This window comes from Alligator mississippiensis, chromosome 3, assembly GCF_030867095.1.
Source record: "Alligator mississippiensis isolate rAllMis1 chromosome 3, rAllMis1, whole genome shotgun sequence".
In the NCBI taxonomy this organism is placed as follows: Eukaryota; Metazoa; Chordata; order Crocodylia; family Alligatoridae; genus Alligator; species Alligator mississippiensis.
In genome coordinates, this window is record NC_081826.1 from 86,921,271 (window position 1) to 86,941,044 (window position 19,774).

The following is a 19,774-nucleotide window of genomic DNA, read 5'->3' on the forward strand; positions in this document are numbered from 1 at the left end:
TTGGAAGTTTTGTTGTAGTAATAAAAATTATTTCCCTTTGCTGGTTGTGGGTCTTAATGTGATTAGTTTGAGCTCTAAAGTAGATGTGTTTGTACTTCAGAGCTGTGGTATTGCTGTGGAGTTCTGCAGTCATGTGACGAGAGCATTCACCGTCAGTACAAAGAGTAGCAGAGTAGAGCGTGCTGAAGAAGCCCTGTCCCACATGGGCAGTTCTGTAAGTATCTGTTTGTTTGTGGGAATATGTTTCTCTTACTGTACAGATAAAATGACTAAGTAATGTTTTTGTAGTGTTTCCATGAATAGTCATTTAAACTTTAAGATAAGTAGTTTTAACACATACTTAGTTGTATGATTGGGATTTTTTGTCTGTTTTTCCTCTCATTATGAGTGTCATCTTACAGTAGTTAACCTTTTCTTACAAAGGAGACATTGTTACATCAGCAGTTCCTCGATATGAGGATGACAGTCTTCCAGCAAATAGGGAAGTCACCAGCGAGTCTAGAGATGACTGAGAAGTCCAATTTTGAGATTCAGATGTTTTGACTATAGTGTCTTCATTTAAAAAAAAAAAGCCATTATCTTCCCAATTTATAACAATCTGAGGTTTATCAGATTCTGGGTTAAGTCTCTAGGGAAGGTCTCTCATAAAGTAGAACCTTACTGCAGCTTGTAGTTAACCCATGATATCAGCATAATGCATGCTAAAGTAAATGCTACAGGGGAGCTTTTTCCTAACAATGCACCCTGAGTGGAAGCAAGAACCTCTAGAGGTAATAATCTAGTTCAAGCAGGTGATGCATCTATGGGTGACGCTTCAAAACTGAGTGGCCATGGTATGGCTTTAAGTGGCCATTTGACTGTTATCAATATGCCATAGCACACTGCAAGGGGAAGAGGCTATAGGAAAACTTCTACAGAAAAGTAATAAATTACCTTTTGTAATGTCTCTTGATGGTAGAGGAACAAAGTAATTCATGAGGTGGAAGGGGGAAGTGCTACAGTAATGATCCTTCAAAAAGCAAGACCAAAAATAAACTTTTCTGATCTCGCTTCCTTTTTTTTTGATTACTCACTACCACGTCTTGTTGCACAATGTTGTTTACATCCCCTTTCCCTTCCCCTATAGAATTCTTAGATTTAACCTTGCTTTGGGTAGTAATGGATAGCATCACTTCCAAGAAATATAGATCAGTATCTAAATTTGTAGAAAGGGGGATACGTTATCTTACCCACTATTTTGCTATTGAGTTGCATGAAATCCTAATGTGTTGTTGGCAAATACTTTTAATTCATTCTCTCTTACCAGGTTTTCAGTGGTATCACTCTGACAAAATTTGGAGGAATTGTTGTATTGGCTTTCTCAAAATCCCAGATTTTTCAGATATTCTACTTCAGGATGTATTTAGCCATGGTGTTGCTTGGAGCAAGCCATGGATTAATATTTCTTCCTGTTCTGCTTAGTTACATAGGTAAGAACACATCTCACTGGTAAATACATTTTAAAGTTAAGATTAGTTTGTCCTGGAATTCTGAACCCCTTTTATTCAGCAAGAAGATAATATTACAGATATGTTGACAGTAGAACTGTCTAAAATCTTTCACATAAATTGTCCTTTCAGTTGGGTATGGATTACCCGATATAAAGTAATTAACAAATGGTCCTGTTGAACAGATTTCTAGAAGGGGCATGCAGCAGATTGGGGAGGGTCCAGGCAGATAGGACAGGGAACAGAAAGCAGAGCAGCTTATCAGGACAGAAAAAGGGATCAGAATAGCACTCAAGGTGTAGAGCTATCTTATGGCACACCTGCTAGAAACCATCAGCTCCTACTTTGATTGGTGTCTGGATGCCTTGTCAAAGACTTGATCATCTGTTGGAGGAGTAGGGAGAGAGAAGACCTGTGGTTTTCTGTGTCAGGGTGCTTGGAGTCTGTTTCAAATTAGCCTGCCAGTTTTTTCATCCCACCATTTAAGTGCTTAGGTGACACTCCATCCCCCCTCGACCTCTTTATTGCAATGTGGATGGGTTCTAGCTTGAGTGAAAGTAGAGAATACCCACTTTAATTAGCTATGGAGGTAATAGTAATAACAGTAGTGTATTTGTATACTACTAGATAGATTTAATCCTTCAAGGACATGGTGTTTTGGGACAGCTTCATTCACAGTATGCTTGGAGGCCTGAATTAGCCAGTTCAGGTACTGCTAACACCATTCTAGCATACAGCTCAGTGCAGATTTGAGAAGAAGAGTAAATACTCTGGTTAGTACAAGATGTGGGCTTTGCTAACTTGGTTAAGCCCTGACAAATACATCTCCACAGTAGTTCTCAAACATGTACCCACAGTTAACTAGTATCTATTCCTAGGTATTTTTAGAGAGAGCTCCTGAGACCTAACTATCCACTTTTCTGGCAAAAAAAATCTCAGATCTACTCATGGTGTTCTACAGCTTCATTTCTTTACCTGGATGATAGACATCTTCCTAGGCTGGTTTTTTTTTTTTTTTAAATAGTAAATGGTGGCTGCCTCATTGCTGAAGATATCTAACACATGACTTTTTTTCCTTTTACTCAGGCCCACCTGCAAATAAAGCTAAAACTCAGGCTGCACAAGAAAGATACAAAGGTACAGAACGAGAGAGACTCCTCTACTTCTAGTCTTTTTAACAAAGTGTTCAGTGGATGTTCTGAACTGTGGCTTAAGACTGAATTGCAGCAATATTTCTATGACTACCACACTGATGTAATCACCACTAGTTTGACTTGTGCACCAATCCAAGTACAGGACATACAGCTTTTAAACTCAGGAAATGCTACATGTGGCTCATGTAACAGTATTACTAGAACTAGATACATTAACAGGATCCTAAAACACTATTTTTAAGAGGTTTCTTTTTCTTTAAGAACTGTAAGCCAGCTATATCACAAGTTGAATAGCTTTTTCCACGTTGGTGATGTGTGTATGAGAATGGACTGCCAAACCACTGACACAACTTTTAAATGCAAGTCAATGCAATTTTTGGCTCAATTTTTAAGGGGGAAAAGCCATCACTCAAGAGGTTGTAATATTTTAGTAACATTTGCCAAAACATTGTGTATATACTTTATTATAAAATAGCAATTTTGTAGTTCAAAATACAACACAAATGCAATAAATTAAATTTATACATTTCAAAGTGAACAGTAATCTACTTCAGAAAGTCAGAGGCTTCATGAGAGCTTGTTCCCCAAAAACCTGCTTAAAGAAGTTGACATGTTCTTCGCAATGTTCTCCTACAAGCAAACAGAAGAAGAGTTGACATTAAGTGCTACTTACTAGCAGGTCAAAATTAATGTTTTAATTTTGCTTTGTACTGAGTCAAGTTACAGATCTCTCTCTCCTGTTCCATTACAAGTATATAACAGTCAAGTTATGTGCACATGTTTTGAAGGTAAGCGGTAATGTTGGCTTTGAATATCTCAGACTTAATTACTACAGAGGAGATGCATATAAGTCCTGAAAGTCCTATCCAACTATTTTGACAACAGGTATGCTAGGAAAGTATATATAAGTTTCCACTTTGTAAAAACAAAACAACAAATCCTATTCCTGTGGACAAGGCACCTCTTTAATTAGGTAATGCTTTTAATGTAGATAAAACTGAAGGGCATGTTAGATTATTACTGAAAGATGTTAGACTATTAATAAACATTGTCCAGATTCCCATGAACACTAGTACCTTAATTCCCTTGGTTTGTTTTTTTTTAAAGATAGTATCCCTTGATAAATTACTTAACAATCTTAGGAAGAATATCTTAGGGGGTTTTTTTGGTAGGCAATAAACCTTCATCATGGAAGACAAGTTATTACCCAGAGAATTAAAGGGTTAAAAAGCAATTAATGTATACTTAATTAAAGCCATAATATAGTAGCCTCTTGTCTTCCTGAGAAATAATAATAAATGTAGCAGTTATCTAGAAGTGGATTCTTAAGATGTGTACTGAAGACACATTCAGTAAACTTTGTTCTTCAACTGAGAAGCACATTCCAGAGCTGTCTAGCTCGAGTGGCTGGGCCATACCTGTATGGTCAACATGGACTGCAAGGATTGTGCAGGCTGTGCTGCCCCTGGGTGTGAGAAGGAAGCAGCAGCTAAAGGAAGGAGGGGGAGCCTATAGGGCAGCTATTAATCCCTCAGGCTTATAGCTTGACAGCCCTACCATTGCTTATTACCAGCCCCCTTATGGCTAAGCCTGGCATGAACATAACTAAAATCTCACTTGAAAGAAAGATCCAACCTCCATGTTGCTAACTGAAGAGTAAAGTAGTAGTTGGTTTTCCACACACCACTTCTTTTTTTAAACAAACACTGTTTAGATATTTAAAAGGTCACTTGACTTTGTGGCCCTCCTTACCTGGTGTGAAGCTAGGATTTCCCCGTAATCGTTGATTTCTTTGTTCAAAGAACCTGAATATAGTATAGAAAAGCATGTTATCTTCTGCCTGTTTGGCTGCATCAAGGAACTTGCGGGCTGAAACACTGTCATGTCCTCCAATGCCTCTGATGAATCTCAATGCAGCCAGTACCTGGTGCTTAGATAACAGAACTTCTACTATTTCATCATTAGCTGTAGAAAGTCTCTGCAAAAGTCAAACAACATAATAATTTACATCTGTGAAAACAGTTTAGTCTCAAAGAAATGTAGTGAGTCAGGCACTTCCCATATATCTATTAAACTTATGTGAATGGGTAACACTACGTAATGGTCTGAATAACCTACAGAAAACAAATGGTACTTACAGACTCACCTTTAACATGTCCAAAGAAAGTTGATGTGCAGGAGGGTAAATGCTCTCAAGGGACAACAGGAGACAAGCCTGAAACAGTAGTAGTCTCACTATTAATAAGACAATTATATTAGTAGTACCATTTTAACCTTAAAAAACTGTTAGTTATTAGTCCAATGTGGTGATTCTTAATGGGGGGGGGGGTGTCAAGGCACCCTGGGGTGCCACAAGGTGAAGAAATAAGCAAGGAGATGAACATTGTAATAAACTGTTTGTGAAATGGGGTGCTGCTCAATTCACAAAAGTTGTGAAAGTGCCCCTCAAGTCTAAAATGGTTGAGAACAACTGGTCTACTGAAAGAGTAAGTGGAGTCTGTAGCTTACATACCAAAGGCTTTGAGTCGCTGAGCACATGGTACTGCAGAAACTGGTGAAGCATGTAAAACAGGTTGTGCTGAACAAGGGTTTTGATGACCAGTTCGTACAGATAATGCTGTGAATGCAAGAAACAAGGAAACAAGACTCACTTGTGGCAATCTTTTAAAGTGTGACTCAATATCAAGTCTTCAGTCTGATTGAGAGATCCTGTATTCTAAACCACAGTACCAAATAGGACCAAAATGTGCATAAAACTGAGTTCATGTTTTCAGTACCAATTTGTTTCTTACTATATTATGACCACCTTCAGAGTCCAAGTAGTGTCCTTACTGTTCTCAAATTGTCAATGTAACAGATTACTGGCACAGGGTAAACAGGGGGTTTGGTTTAAACAGATGGCCAAACCATAGAGCTAGAGGCTGCTAGATTTTGTAACTGGAAGTTATGACGCATTACTCTTGTCTTGCACAAGCAGAAGCCTCTAAAGTAATACTGTAAGCAGTCTTGCAAACACCGATGCAAGGAATTTCAGGTAGCCATAGAAGACAATCTCCTTTGTCTCTGTGCCAGAGCAAGCTTTTTGTCCATACAAACATATGGACAGAGAAAAATACTCTTGCTGAGTTTTCCCCTCCAAATTTTTTTGAAAGCCTGGCTGCTTTCAGGGAGGAGGAGGGTTTCAAGAATCTGAAGTGTCCCTACTGCTTTCCTAAGATTCTCAATGAAAGTAGTAGCCTAGCATCGTGTAAGCAAGCGTGCAGTACTGCTCAACATTACTAGAAGGTGCTTTACCTGAACTGCAATCTGGACCTGGTTAAGAGAACGAATGTATTCCATCAAGACTGCTATAGTGAACTTGTGAGGTGCTTCCTAGGCAGTAAGAGGAGAAAATCAAGAGCCTGCAGTAGTGACGTGTGGATTAATGAAATAATTAGTATTAGTGCCTCACTTCTAGCAAAGCAGAAATCACTGTCTCACTAATCTGTTTTTCTTTCCCATATTCTCACATGCAGTTTTGGTGTTCAATTAGTGTATTCCACTAGATTAAGTTACCCACTACAGTTTATTTTGTTACTGCCATTCAGAAGCAGCACAGGTCTACCAAGACTTTTTCATTAATGGAGTTTCCTTGCCTAGCACTTAATTTCATATCTCAAGTTCACCAAATTCCTTTACTAACCTTCTTTTCAGTAAATACTGACAGAACATGCGTGTACATGTCTGATTGGTCAATAACTGCTTGGGTACGCACTGGCCGTTTCAGGAGGGGGTTACTTCGACTTTGACCTGCTTCCACCGCCTATGAAGACAAATCAAGTCTTAAAACAAAAACACTTGTCTTGTAAGGTGCCTTTATGCAGGTAGGGTTTCACTGTCTGTTTTAAGATTAACAGGACTATATGGCTGTACATTTAAAGACTTGCTTTGTTTTGTTTTCCCTACTACAGTGTTCCTGCCTTGTAGGATAAAACTTACTGAATAAAATCAAATTTGTTTTCTTAAGTTTATTATAGGTAAGGCCTAGTTCTATACAAGCTCTCCAGTTTACCTTCAACAGAATAGTGGTTTGTAGTCACATAACATCCAGCTTCCCATGTAAACGATGCAAGTCCAAACACTTAAAGTGCAAGTACAACTTAAAAGACAGGTAGGTGGTGATTAGTTTGGAAAAGTCAAAAATGAATAATCAGAATTGTTGACAGCTGTGTGTCCATTTACTGGTGTTGTCTCGGAATTTCATCATGTTTCTGCAACTCATTAAAAGTATGGATACAGACCACTTACCAAGGTATAATTTTGCTCTGCTTCTAAGTACTTCTTATACTCATGGTTAAGTTTGTCAAAAACAGTGGCAATCACAGTCAATGATCCCCTCTCTGGTTCACTTAACACTGAAAGACAAGATGCTATTAATTCATGGAAAGAAGTGCCTGACATTTACAATAGATCCTTTGTAGCTGCTGGAATATACCCAATAATGTTTTGTTCCATTCACTTGAACTGAGTTGAACTACGTGCAGAATGCACAGACTCAGTGCAAGTTCAGAAAGTGTTCTTAGCTACTGCCTAATCCACAGGCATCCTAAATTTGGACTACGGAAGTAACTGGAATGCAAATGCATTTTACTAGGATACAGCTATTTCCTTCATTTAAGCATGTACATAGTCTGTTACTTGTAGGAGACTGATCAAGAGTACCGATTCATTCTCTTGGGCAAAAATTTGTGGAAATAAAAGTTTCTTATGCCAGAACTTGAAAAATCACCATTCTGAATCAGTCAGTCAGTCAGTGAGAGAGACAGACAGACATGTATAGATAGCTGCCTGTATTCATGAGACTGAACTCCATGTAATGAATAAAAATAGCCATATCAGTATCTTCTATAAAGTGCTTCCTAAATTGTCATAGATCTTAAAGTGGCCCATGTTCTGCTGTAGAGAAAATGCTCTACAGAACAAAATTTGCCCCGAGCAAATGATGAATCAGGGCAGTTAGCCCTAAATTTCCAGAATGAGACAGGGAGACAATTAAACTTACTCTGAGAACACACAGAAAGGATAACCATTTTGCATTCCTTTCTCTGGAGAAGAAAATCCATCAGCTTTCCTTTATCTGGCAGGAGATTAACAACAGGTTCAAGTTTCACCTGGAGATTCCAGAGATAACCTGGATTTGAGAGCAAGAAGTCTTATTCAAAAAACAACCAGCTCACTATATCAAGCAAATTACATTACAGTCCAAACATTGCTAAAGTTTGGACTTGGCCTATGAAAAGCTTTTCTTGGTTACTGACGGATTATATTTTTCTGTATAGGTACTATTTGAGGAAAGATGTTTCTATACCCTAGCCTCACTCAAGTGACAAGCACATGATTACACCCAGTTATACATCAACTACTATGATATTCGATGCTAGTCATCTTAATGGATAATTCCATTAGTCATTCTTTTGACTTGGTTTTAGGAAAAGAATAAAAAGAACAGAACAGGAATAGAACTAGCATAAGTTTCTGCATCTTACCCTATACACTAACAGCAATAGAGACGATTATTTTTGATCCCCTTGCTTACCTTCACTTGCACTGATTATAATATCAGGCTGAAAGACAATCCAGGAGGAGGAATCTTAATGTTAAAGAAAATTCTTAACTGAAACACCAGCCCATCTCTAGTTTCAGGAACAGCTGTTTATAAAGCTACACCATCTATCTTAGAAAAAACAAAGAACTCTTGCAGGTTGTCTGATGACTAAGCTAAAGCAAACTCAGATCTTCAACACTGTCCCTTTTGTTTATCCTCCCCTATAGATCAGTCACAAGATGATTCCTTCATTTCCTTGTAATGTTTTAAATTAATGCATTACAAAAGGACTTTTCCTAGGCCTTCTGCAACACCAATGATAGGCACTGTTGTATTCAAAAGCTTTTATACCACTACTTACATTCCCAAAGTAGCAGAATCTGGCATTAATGTTCAAGGTATCAGCGGTCACCTACAGATTTGTTACAGAGTGGTTTTAGAGTAGAACTGCACTTAAACTCCATTATTCACCAGAAAGGCAAACTGCAATATGGTGAAACAGTACAAGGTAGACAGGCAAACAAAAGTACAGGAATGAAAAAGAGGGAAGGGCTTTGTCATGGAGCAGCTGTCAATCTATCTGCTCTTACACTGTAAAACAGTGGTTCTTGACCTTTTTTTAGACTCAGGTTCCCCCATCAAAAGATGCAGGCTGTTTTTACTTCTTCTCTGACCACAGAAAATAGAGCAGTTTCTCTGTTGCAAAAAACTTGGACAGACCACAGCATGTCAGAGTGGTTTTAACACTACTGATTCCTATTAGAAATCTCTGGGTTTAATCTCGTGAATGACATTTGCATACCTAGCAGTGCTAACATTGGTTGTCACCCTGGAGCATCCCTGAAAGAATCTCAAGGTACTCCAGGTTGCCATCGCACACTGGTTGAGAATCGCTGCCCTAAAAGAAACAGGACCAAGTCTGCCAAGTTTACTTTTCGGTTACCACACAGCAGTTGCCTCATGATGAGTCCCTAACCAAGTATTCGGTATACTGTACAAATATTTGTTCTTCCTTTTAATAACCAATACTTGATCTCCCATTTGTTTTATTGCAAACATCAGAAATGCTCTTAATTGTTGAAAATGAATAAAAATAAAGGAGTTACCACAGAATGATGCCAGGCTTTTTAAAGGATACAGAGTTTACAGGGAACAGGAGATTGACTAGTCACAGAAGCTGGACCTGCATATGGGAGAGAAAAAAAAAGTACGTGAATGAAAAACTAACCCCAGAACAGGTGAATATCTCTGACAATATTCTGAATTAAGTTATGTCATAACCCAAGGGTATGATTTTGTGCGTGCTTCGGCACTGCAGAATTATTTCCCGCCACGAGGAGCTTTCTTTGCACAGTGCAATTCTCAGTTGCATGGAGAAAACCCCGGTGCAAAGGGTTCCCTCCACCCGCATGCAAATTTGTTCCCCACTATTGGCTGTTTCTAAATTATTCCCACCTGGCGGCTAGCGAGCCGTATAAGAGGCTTGAGCGGTTTCCGCCCAAGTTGGAGAACCCCGCAAGGGAGGACTCCACAACCATCTGGAGGAGGAGAAGGAGGACTTCACATCTTGTGAAGAACTCCAAGCGCTGCAGAGCCTAACAAACCCAGCGTGTGCCTTAAGAAGGATATAGGGGCCTGATCAACCTCTAACCTCTCCCCGTCGCCGCCTAATCCCTCGACGTACCCTTCCCTGCGCACTTTCGGTCCACAGAGCCTAGCAAACTTCGTGTGTGTGTGTGTATCCAGAGCTCTTTCCGAGTTATTTCAAGAGGCTCGAGTTTTTCTACGGGTCTTGTTCGTACGAGTTTTGTAACTGCAACTTAAGCGAAGTTTTCTCCTGCCTGCACCGCGACCATCTACAGTGCAAGTAAAATAATCTTTAATCAACCGCTACGTGTCCATGCCTAATTCTAGTCCACCGGCCTGCATTCCCCGACCCACGTGCCAGGGCTGCTGGCCACAGCCCGCCGCGCGCCCCCGAAAGCCTCAGACCGCTCCTGGCCTGCGCATGGCAACGAGGATGGGATCAGGGGAAGGCACGCTGGAGCTAGAATTAGTTAAGAACTGCCCTTGGCGCAGTGGAAAACGCCAAGTAGAGAACTTTATGGAACTGGAGGCGCATATCGCTTACCACCAGGCGGGCGGAACGGGCGAGAGGTTTATCAGCGGACGCCTTTCGCTGAAGGGAGAAGAGGGAGCTTCTGAAGACGGAGCCCCAAGAGAGAGGGAAGTGTATTTTCACCCCACGGCATTTGGGTGTATAATGAGTGATGAGCGGGTCCTGTTCAGGCCCCTCGACACTGTGTCCCTCGTCAGAGTCAACCCGGCAGGCGCAGTAAACCCGACCCTCACCCGGGAGTGTGCCCATTGCCTAAGATGTGCTCGGGAGAGTGAAGAACTGGTGCCGATTGACCGGTTCTCCCCCTTTATGCTAGCGTCTAGATTAAGGGGTCGTAAGCTTCCATCCGAGCTCCGCGAAGATCTGAAGACGGAGGAACGCGCCACGGATGAGAAGATGGCCCCAAAATATGACAAGGGGGGAGTGCTAACTGCAACTTTTCGCACTGTAACCGATTTAATGCAGAAGAATTTAAGTTTGAAAGTCCAGCTGCGTATGGCCGTTCGAGTGGTCAAAGAAGCGGCTGCAAAAGAAAATCCTGAGATGCCACACCAAGATGGCGCCGAGCGAGAGGGAGACTGCGTGGAAGAACCAGAAGAGAAGGGTGGAGCTTCGGAAAAACCCGCGAGAGTTCGGCCAGCGATCCCGCCCACCGACGCAGCGTCGCTTCCGGCAATCCCGCCCACCGACGCAGCGTCGCTTCCGGCAATCCCGCCCACCGACGCAGCGTCGCTTCCGGCGACCACGCCTTCTTGTCGACAGAAGGGAGAATCAAGCGGAGGAGTGCATCTGCCCCTCCTGCCTGAAGCAATAACAGCAGCAATGACTCCCGAAGTAACAGATCAGCCTGTAGCAACAACCAGCCAAGTTGCTACTGCCTACTATGCTCGCACCAGAACTGAACTGCAGGAGTTGTGCAGAGAATCAAGAATCCAACCTGAAGAAACTCTAGCTGTGTGGTTGGGATGTTTGGTCGTGGAACTTGGGTCCAAGCTGCTGAACCAGGAAGAAGCAAGCTTCTTAGTCAGACAAGCTTCGTGGAGTAGATGACGTCACTGACATCGACATGGTGGCGTTTAATGTTCACTGGCCTATTCCACTGCCAGCGCTTGTTGCAGGACTGATCGGTCAAAAGGCCCACGCATGGCATGACGGACGGCCAGAACATACCAGCACAGAGCAACTCATGCTAGCAATCATCGGAGTCTCGTACTGTGCCTGGAACCCCAGAGCATGTGCGCTGGGACTAACATCACTCCAGCGAATAAGACCATGGCCTCACCGTCATCTACGAGATCCTGGAACCGTTCCAGTGACCGTTCACAGCATAGATAGTTGTCTTGAGGTTTATGGGCGAAAGAACATCGCTATCCTCCGGATTCTGCTTAACCCAATGGTGAACCAACCCGTAAGTAACCTCCTTTGGCAGTTGTCACAACTGCGTATCCTGATGGAGCCAAGACTATCTAGTGATCGGGAACATCGACACCCAACCAAGGCTCAAGGCGCAAGACATCGCAAATCCGATCTTCCATCGTTGCCACAGAGAACACCAGAGGAGCGATACATGTTTGGATTTCTCCTACAGCGTTCTGGACTCAATAAGCAGCAACTTCGGATTTTAGGGGACGCAGGCCAACGGCAACTGGCCTATGAGTTAGGTTTCCATTATCTAGAAGAACTAGACGATGGCTCCTCGACGATTTCATCCAGTTGAGTGTGCAAGAGAGGGTAGTTCGAAGTAGCAAACACCTGTATTATATGTTTTAGAAATGATAGTGTAGTTCCATGGAAATTTTGTAAATATTTTGATATACGTTAACTTATCTTTTGAGAGTTTTGTTTACAGATCCGGAATTCAGAGTGCGTGGCGGAGAGAAGCCCCAAAAAGAACAACATCATCGGAAGAAGTGAGGGCTTGACGCACAACTTCACCATGATGCCCACTGAAGCCCTGATCGTGTAGTTTTTTGTTATGAATCTAATTATGTGTATATGTATTTGTGCTGGTTATTATTTGATTCGATCCCTGGAGGACGAACTTCTTATGTTAGCTAATTTTGTGTTTACCCATTTAGTTCAACGACCCGTGGTAAGAGCTCTCGATGACCCGAGTAACGAGTGTATGGCATAATTCAGCTGTTCCTTCAGCAAGGGGGGATGTCATAACCCGAGGGTCTGATTTTGTGCGTGCTTCGGCACTGCAGAATTATTTCCCGCCACGAGGAGCTTTCTTTGCACGGTGCAATTCCCAGTTGCATGGAGAAAACCCCGGTGCAAAGGAGTTCCCGCCACCCGCATGCAAATTTGTTCCCCACTATTGGCTGTTTCTAAATTATTCCCACGTGGCGGCTAGCGATTGGCTTGCTAGCCGTATAAGAGGCTTGAGCGGTTTCCGCCCAAGTTGGAGAACTCCAAGGAGAACCCCACAAGGGAGGACTCCATAACCATCTGGAGGAGGAGAAAGAGGACTTCACATCTTGTGAAGAACTCTAAGCGCTGCAGAGCCTAACAAACCTAGCGTGTGCCTTGAGAAGGATATAGGGGCCTGATCAACCTCTAACCTCTCCCCGTCGCCGCCTAATCCCTCGATGTACCCTTCCCTGCGCGCTTTCGGTCCACGGAGCCTAGCAAACTTTGTGTGTGTGTGTGTGTATCCAGAGCTCTTTCCGAGTTATTTCAAGAGGCTCGAGTTTTTCTACAGGTCTTGTTCATACGAGTTTTGTAACTGCAACTTAAGTGAAGTTTTCTCCTGCCTGCACCGCGACCATCTACGGTGTAAGTAAAATAATCTTTAATCAACCGCTACGCGTCCGTGCCTAATTCTAGTCCACCGGCCTGCATTCCCCGACCCACGTGCCAGGGCTGATGGCCACAGCCCGCCATGCGCCCCCGAAAGCCTTGGACTGCTCCTGGCCTGCACACTATACACTAAATCCTGAAAAACTGAAATTACAGCCTATGCAGCTGTAGTCAGCTCTAGTTGTAGTTGCATGGTAATGCTAAAAAGAATCACAACCCATTTGATTAGAAACCAAGATACCCATTTCTTTTTCAAAACCTGGCATTTAAGTGTATATGGATGCACAAATTGTATCCCTACTTTTAGTAGGGGGAGTCTATGAACACACTGAAGAACCATATGTAGTTTGAAGAACAGGGACCCAGGGAGGACAAAAGCAGCATGGGAGTTCTTCAAAAACGTAACTTTTGTAAGTTTAGCCAATCTATGACAACCCATGGATTGTACCGTTGATCCTGCTCTATGGGTGTGTGCAACTAAGATTTCTGGCAACACTTAAGCAACTGGTTAATTTCAATGTAAGCATTCCACATCTCTTCAATTAACAAGCTGTGATTTGTAACACATGATAAAAATGCTTCTCTCTTTTTGCTGGCTATTACACATGCACAAACACAAATGTATTAGTTCCTCAGAAAAACAGAAGAGTGTTTTTTGTGTTCTGAAGTTTGACAGCCCTGTCTGTCTGTTACTTTATTATAATCTTAAATAGTTACTTATACCCTAAATATGTACAAAGGATCGTGAGTTATGCCTTCTAGCATCAGCACCTACTTCCAAGTGACTTCAGAAGGAGTAGAATTTTAAAAAGGTCTTTCAAAAAATATCTTACTTCTCAGATAACACTGGCTACTCTATACTATGCTGCTATATCTAGCCTTGGAAAGAATAGCTTAGCCCACAAAGAATTTCTCAGCTGGTGTAGAACACAAGTTAGAGGTGGTGCAGAAACTTCTGCAAGGGGCCATGATACTTCTGTTCTGGTTTTAGCACTAGAAGTTTGTTGACAACAAGCCCTCGAGCTGCTCTATATTTCTGTCACCATAGCTTCAGAGCATGTGGCCATGAATCAGAGACAGGAGGAGCCACACATTTAAAGGAACAAGGAGTTACCTATGAACCAAGAGCCCATTGGAACTAGGCATACAATTTTCACACACCCGCTTGAGGACTTTAAATCTCAAGGGTGTTGAGAGAAACAACTAAGTATCTGTCTATATACCCATCTTCTGTTTAAACTCTGATGAAATGCACAGGAGGAGAGGGAAGATGGTCCCAGTGGGCAGGACACTCAGATTTAAGAGACATGGGGTTTGCAATGGACTTCTGTAACTGGGCAAGTAACTTCATCCTTGTGCATTACTTCTACCCACCCCCAATCTATAAAATAGGGATAGTAACACTTCTGTACCTTACCAGGTGGCAAACTGAAGACTGATGTGCCCATGTGATAATGGGGACAAGATCCAGATAAATACCTTCACCCTCCACCTTCACCCAATCAAAGTACCACATGGTAGTTTTACCTGCCACAGGGATCTGATAGGGTTGAATTGATCGAGGTGGAAGCACAAACTGATGAAGAGTAACTGACCCATCAAAGTCTCCTTTCAGCTTGATGTCAAATACAACAGATGTCTAAAAGGGAAAAGAAATTTTAAAACAATGTATCACTTGTTTTCATCAGGAAAAGAATGTGACAAGAGCACATCTAAAGTTACTCATGTACAAATGTTTTGGGCATTTTATCTTCTGCTCTCATAACTTAGTAACATTAAGTGCTCTTCTTGGCTCAGGTGTTTCAATTACTGTAAGTATATTTTCCACAATTACCACCTTCTGAAATGATTGTACACCAGCTCTAGCTTCAAAATGGAATCTAAATTTTAATAATGTCAGCTCAAAATGGTGAACTGCACACCCCTTGAAAAGACATGCACTGCAGAAATCTTGTATTTCAAAGATTCTGGAGCAAATTTGATGCCATAATTAAATTGTGATGCCCACTTTATATACAAGTGCAGCATTTGGTGTGTGACCCAGATAGTATGGGAGAAGAAAGCATTGTGCTGTATGCTCACATGCTGATTTAGAAGTTAATTAAATCTTGGCCTATTAATGTGGCATATTATCCAAATTCTTTCTAGGCTGCCTGGAAGGGAGTTCACTTAAGAAACAAAAGCATTTTTGTAGAAGCTTCTTCCCAGCATCTCATGTCTTTTATCAGGGACCATTAGCTTCTTGGGCTCCAATCCTAAACATTTCACATTCAATGAAAGTGCTAAGCACATGAATAAACTTATGTCCAAACTGGCCTCTCTCAATATATAAACCTCAGCTTGCATAGAATCTCGCAGCTGGGATTAGAAGGGTTTTGAAGTTAAGAATGCCTAAACTTAATTACCCTCCCTTCTAGTTTTTAAGACATGTTTTTTTACCTCTCATATATTAATGAAGGAATTAAAAACATACATTAACAAGACACTAAGTTATATAGGTAACTCAAAGAAGTAGGGAAGAGACAGGACTCCAATATGAATGTGACATTCAGCTGTGCTGCACATCCATTTTGTTAATGGCATACATTTATAAGGTGGTTTCACTAAAACATTTGTTACACTTAAGACTGCCCATGCAGCCCCTAACATCCATGAAAAGTTATCTGAGTGATTACTAGTAAAGCAGCAGTCCCTTTCAGACTTCCAGGACAGGTCAGACAGCATATATAGTGATGGCCAAGGGATAGGATTTTATTACTAAAAAAAATATCTAAGATGACCAATTAGCTTCTGATTAGAAGCAAATATGTTTCCTTCCCAAACCAAGGTATGGCTTCAGTGAGGATTATGGAGGTAATTTTGGGAAGGTAGAGGTCACTTAAGACACCAATTCCTGTTTAGTAGCAGTGAACCATCAAATTCTCTCCTGAAGAGCTTCCTGTTCATTTATGAAAGGCTTCACAGTTCAGCCATTTTTCCTACAGCTTTATTCAATAGTTGCATTTGATTTCAGTTATAAAAGTGTGCTGGGAAAAATGGCAGAACTGCTTCCCAGATGCTGCCTTAAAACACTCCTCCAAAGTAAATTTCATTTTCGAGCCAAGAGCTGGGCATCCAAAAAGGTGAATGTTTTGGAGAGTTGGGACCATTTTGACAATTTAGAAACAAATCAGATGTTAAACTGACTTAGCTGCATCTACCCAATATAGTAAAATCCCTGGTATCTAGTGAGTAGGGAATAGGGGGTGCCAGTAATGTAAAAATGCCAGTTACCTGAAGGCACAGGACTTCCAGCCAGATGTGGAGCAGGGGGTGGTGGGGAGTGGCAGCAGCTACCCATGGAGCAGGGGGGGAAGGGGTAGCGGCGGCTGCCCATGGAGTGCGGGGAATACAGCATGGTGAGTGGCAATGGCAGCGCCTGTGTGCAAGCTTTTCCCCCCATCCCTTTCACGTCCAGCCAGAAATTCCGGTTACTAGAGTTTGTCAGTTACAGTCAAATCCCTGTTATCCGGGATTTTACTATTTCATGCTCCCACACAAAGACAGATGTATAAAAAACCCCACCCCAACCTTTTGTATATATTAAATTCAGAATTTAAAACACCTTTTTAAATAGTACATGCTGTTTATTCCTATGCATAGCTTTTGAGTTTAGGATGTAGATAAGACTAAGCATGCAGATACACAACATGTTTACTCTGCAGTATATGTCGAGTGCATACACAACATACAATCTTACATCGATGCAAGTCACTCCACCTCAAGATAGTTATTTCTCGGAAAGCAATGAATGAGCATTCTAACAATTTCAGTACGAGGTAGGTGTTTGCTCAAAGCAAACCAGTTCTTCCATCACTTAGTGGCTACAGCAGGCAGTTAGTTCAGGTAAACTGGCCATGTTTGTATAGCTCACTATGGAATAAATTTACTACAGAGCAAAATACAAGATAAACAACTCTAGCAATTGTCAGGTATCCACACACTGAAAAAAAATTAAGATCACCTTCCAGGTACAAACATTAGAATGCCAGGTTACAATTGTATAAGTCTTTTTACAAGCTTAACTGAAAACATTCAATGACTGAACCAATTTTGCTACAGATTTAGGCATTAAAATCTTCAAATCAAGTTCACCATTTTTTGCTCCAAGAACCACATTTGAGACAAATAATTAACACACCCTCCTTTCCCCCCACCAATGAAAAGGCATTAGAACCAAAGCAACAAGTCAACTGGCATCCCTTATAATTATGGAACAGGATTTCTAAATTTCAAATATTTACCATATCCTTACAAATTACTTCAATACACATGCAAAATTATTTGAAGGGCTGGGCCTTCATGACCGGAAAGAGACTTGAAAAAACAAAGCAGATCATACCTCAGTATCTTGATGATGAACTACCACCAAGTTATCCACAACATTCAGAGCAAACTTTCCTGTCCTGCTCAATTTTAATATGTGCATCTTCTTACAGGAGCCTTCCCTACGAAAAGGTTATCAGAGATGAGCTATACTAAACAGCTACATCAAAGAACAGCCAAATCAGGCAACAGACAAAGCTACTAGATGCAACTTACCTTGGTAAGTGATAAAGTACTACCTCTGCACCTGTACTATTGGAGGTCCTTGAATGATGCCTCAAATAAAGAACATAAAGCTGCCCATATCTAATAAGACAAAATTAAAATGTACTTATTTTTAAACAACTAGCAAAGAAAAAGAACCTAAAAATGCCCTTTCTGCAGGGAAGGTAACAAGCTATACTTCTACTGTATTGTAATCTCTCACACCCACTATTTTCCTATCTGTAACGTCATGTTACTTTTCCATCATAAGACAGCTTACTGTATTTTCTTGCATACAACATGCACCTTTTCCCCAGAAATTCTCCCAAAATTGGGGTGCATTTATTAAGCAGGGAAACTGATTTTCTATTCACTTTGATCCTGAGCTATAGTGCAGCTGCTATACCATTAGTATTCAGGTAGCTGAAGGAGTCAATTGACTAAATGGCTTGTTGTTCTTCACTCCAGAGGTATTACTGATCATTTATCTATTTTTTTTAATTGGTCTTGATGATAAATTGATTAATGGAACATTTCTTAGGGCTATTTTGCTGTCTGCTCCTGGTCTGTCTCCTCCCATTTTCAGTTAAGCAGGAAAGGGTGCCCGAGTCAATTAAAAGATTAGGTTCTGTCTCTGTTCTTTGCAGCCATAATTCTGGGGAAAAAAAATCTTTTCTCCTTCATTCTGCTTTTCAAAAAGAAGGTGTCTATTATACTTCAGGGCATACTGTATGCAAGAATATATGGCATATAAAAGTTACACATCTGGGAGATGGGGGAAGGGGGGAGATTCAATAATCCAGGTTAGACATGTCAGTATAAAATTGTATACAAGAGAACTTTTACTAGGCAGTAAGAGAGACTCCTACACGTCTTAAATCAGATCTGTTAATTTTATAAAATTATTCTTTTGGTAGCCTCTATATTTAGCATGGAACTGAACACTTGAACAGTCCTCCAACAGAAAACAAAAGCAGGGTAGCAAGTATAATTATGTTGTTATGACTAGATGGATGCTTTCTGCATCCCCAAACAGAAGGACAGGAAGAAGCTGATCACTCAGCAATACATACATTGTTGCCATTGCAATATCTCTCTCACAAAGGCTGAGTTTGGAGGATTTGGGCGCTGCAGGCAATTCAATTTCAAACTTTGATAATTTTGACATTGTTACTCCCTGTTTAAAAAAAAAAAAAGAGAATGTTACTTTTTTTCTAGATTAGAGACAGCTTTCTCATTTAGAAGGGACTTGTGGTTGTGTTGCTAGCACCCACTGGTGGTGAAAACTGGTGATGCCATTCCAGAAGAGAAGATTTCATTGCAATCAACTGACTTTCTTGTCTTGTGGCCCATAACCCCATTTTACTTGGCACTACATACACGTTCAGCAGATGGATTACAGTAAACGTCCTACTACAACAGAACCAACTAATGAAGTTTTAAAATCTCTCAATTTGGTTTGTTTTTGTGTTAGTCAAACAAACACTCTATTTACTATTGAGTACACAATCCTAGACCATAACAGCCTGCATTTCAGTGATGCCAAACACCAACAGTTCTCATTTAGCTGGGGGGTGGGGAGGGGAAAACAGTAGCCACGCAGCACCTTTTAGGTTGGAGAAAGCCATAGATGTATTTTTCAGGAGCTTTTCCCCCTCCTTTTCCAACTGATTGCTCCAGCAGTGGCACGTGCTGAGCCACGTGCCACTCGGGACTGACCGGTGCAGGCAGGAAGAAAACGGAGCTGAGCCCCTGCCGCTCCAGCCCGGCTTGTCCCGTCCCGTCCCGAGCGGCACACGGCTCCACCGCCACAGACCCGGCCCACCTCCTCCTGTCCCCAGCAACACATGGGAAGCCGGCTTCAGCCGCATGCTACTCTGGATGGGACGGACCCAGCCGGGTCAGCACTGGCCAGGAAAAGCGGCATGCAGCTGAAACTGGCTTCTCTCATGCTGCTGGGGACGGAAGGAGCCTGGCCGGAGCGGGAGGGGCTTAGCTGCATTTTCCCCCTGCCTGCACCAGTCAGTCCCAAGTGGCACATGGCTCCGCCACCACTTCT

At 41.6% G+C, this 19,774-nt stretch overlaps 2 protein-coding genes across 3 annotated transcripts in view; one reads left to right on the forward strand and one right to left on the reverse strand.

The window, feature by feature from the left end:
* NPC1 (NPC intracellular cholesterol transporter 1) overlaps positions 1-3,174 on the forward strand; it is a 38,423-nt gene extending 35,249 nt beyond the window's left edge. The window contains exons 23-25 of the mRNA XM_014595244.3: positions 101-214; positions 1,307-1,469; positions 2,574-3,174. Coding sequence (XP_014450730.1) covers positions 101-214; positions 1,307-1,469; positions 2,574-2,656 — 360 coding nt within the window. The 3' untranslated portion in view covers positions 2,657-3,174. The remainder of the gene's footprint in view (positions 1-100; positions 215-1,306; positions 1,470-2,573) is intronic.
* Positions 3,088-19,774, reverse strand: part of RMC1 (regulator of MON1-CCZ1) — a 33,704-nt gene continuing 17,017 nt past the window's right edge. Inside the window, exons 7-20 of one of the 2 annotated variants that reach the window (XM_006277548.4) lie at positions 18,789-18,892; positions 17,728-17,817; positions 17,528-17,633; positions 14,674-14,785; positions 9,364-9,408; positions 8,217-8,270; positions 7,683-7,811; positions 6,929-7,035; positions 6,324-6,443; positions 5,936-6,013; positions 5,154-5,258; positions 4,788-4,856; positions 4,394-4,619; positions 3,088-3,271 (exon numbers count right to left, since the gene is read on the reverse strand). In XM_006277548.4, coding sequence (XP_006277610.1) covers positions 3,192-3,271; positions 4,394-4,619; positions 4,788-4,856; positions 5,154-5,258; positions 5,936-6,013; positions 6,324-6,443; positions 6,929-7,035; positions 7,683-7,811; positions 8,217-8,270; positions 9,364-9,408; positions 14,674-14,785; positions 17,528-17,633; positions 17,728-17,817; positions 18,789-18,892 — 1,425 coding nt within the window. In that variant the 3' untranslated portion in view covers positions 3,088-3,191. The remainder of the gene's footprint in view (positions 3,272-4,393; positions 4,620-4,787; positions 4,857-5,153; positions 5,259-5,935; positions 6,014-6,323; positions 6,444-6,928; positions 7,036-7,682; positions 7,812-8,216; positions 8,271-9,363; positions 9,409-14,673; positions 14,786-17,527; positions 17,634-17,727; positions 17,818-18,788; positions 18,893-19,774) is intronic. The other variant, XM_019487153.2, reaches the window with a different exon arrangement.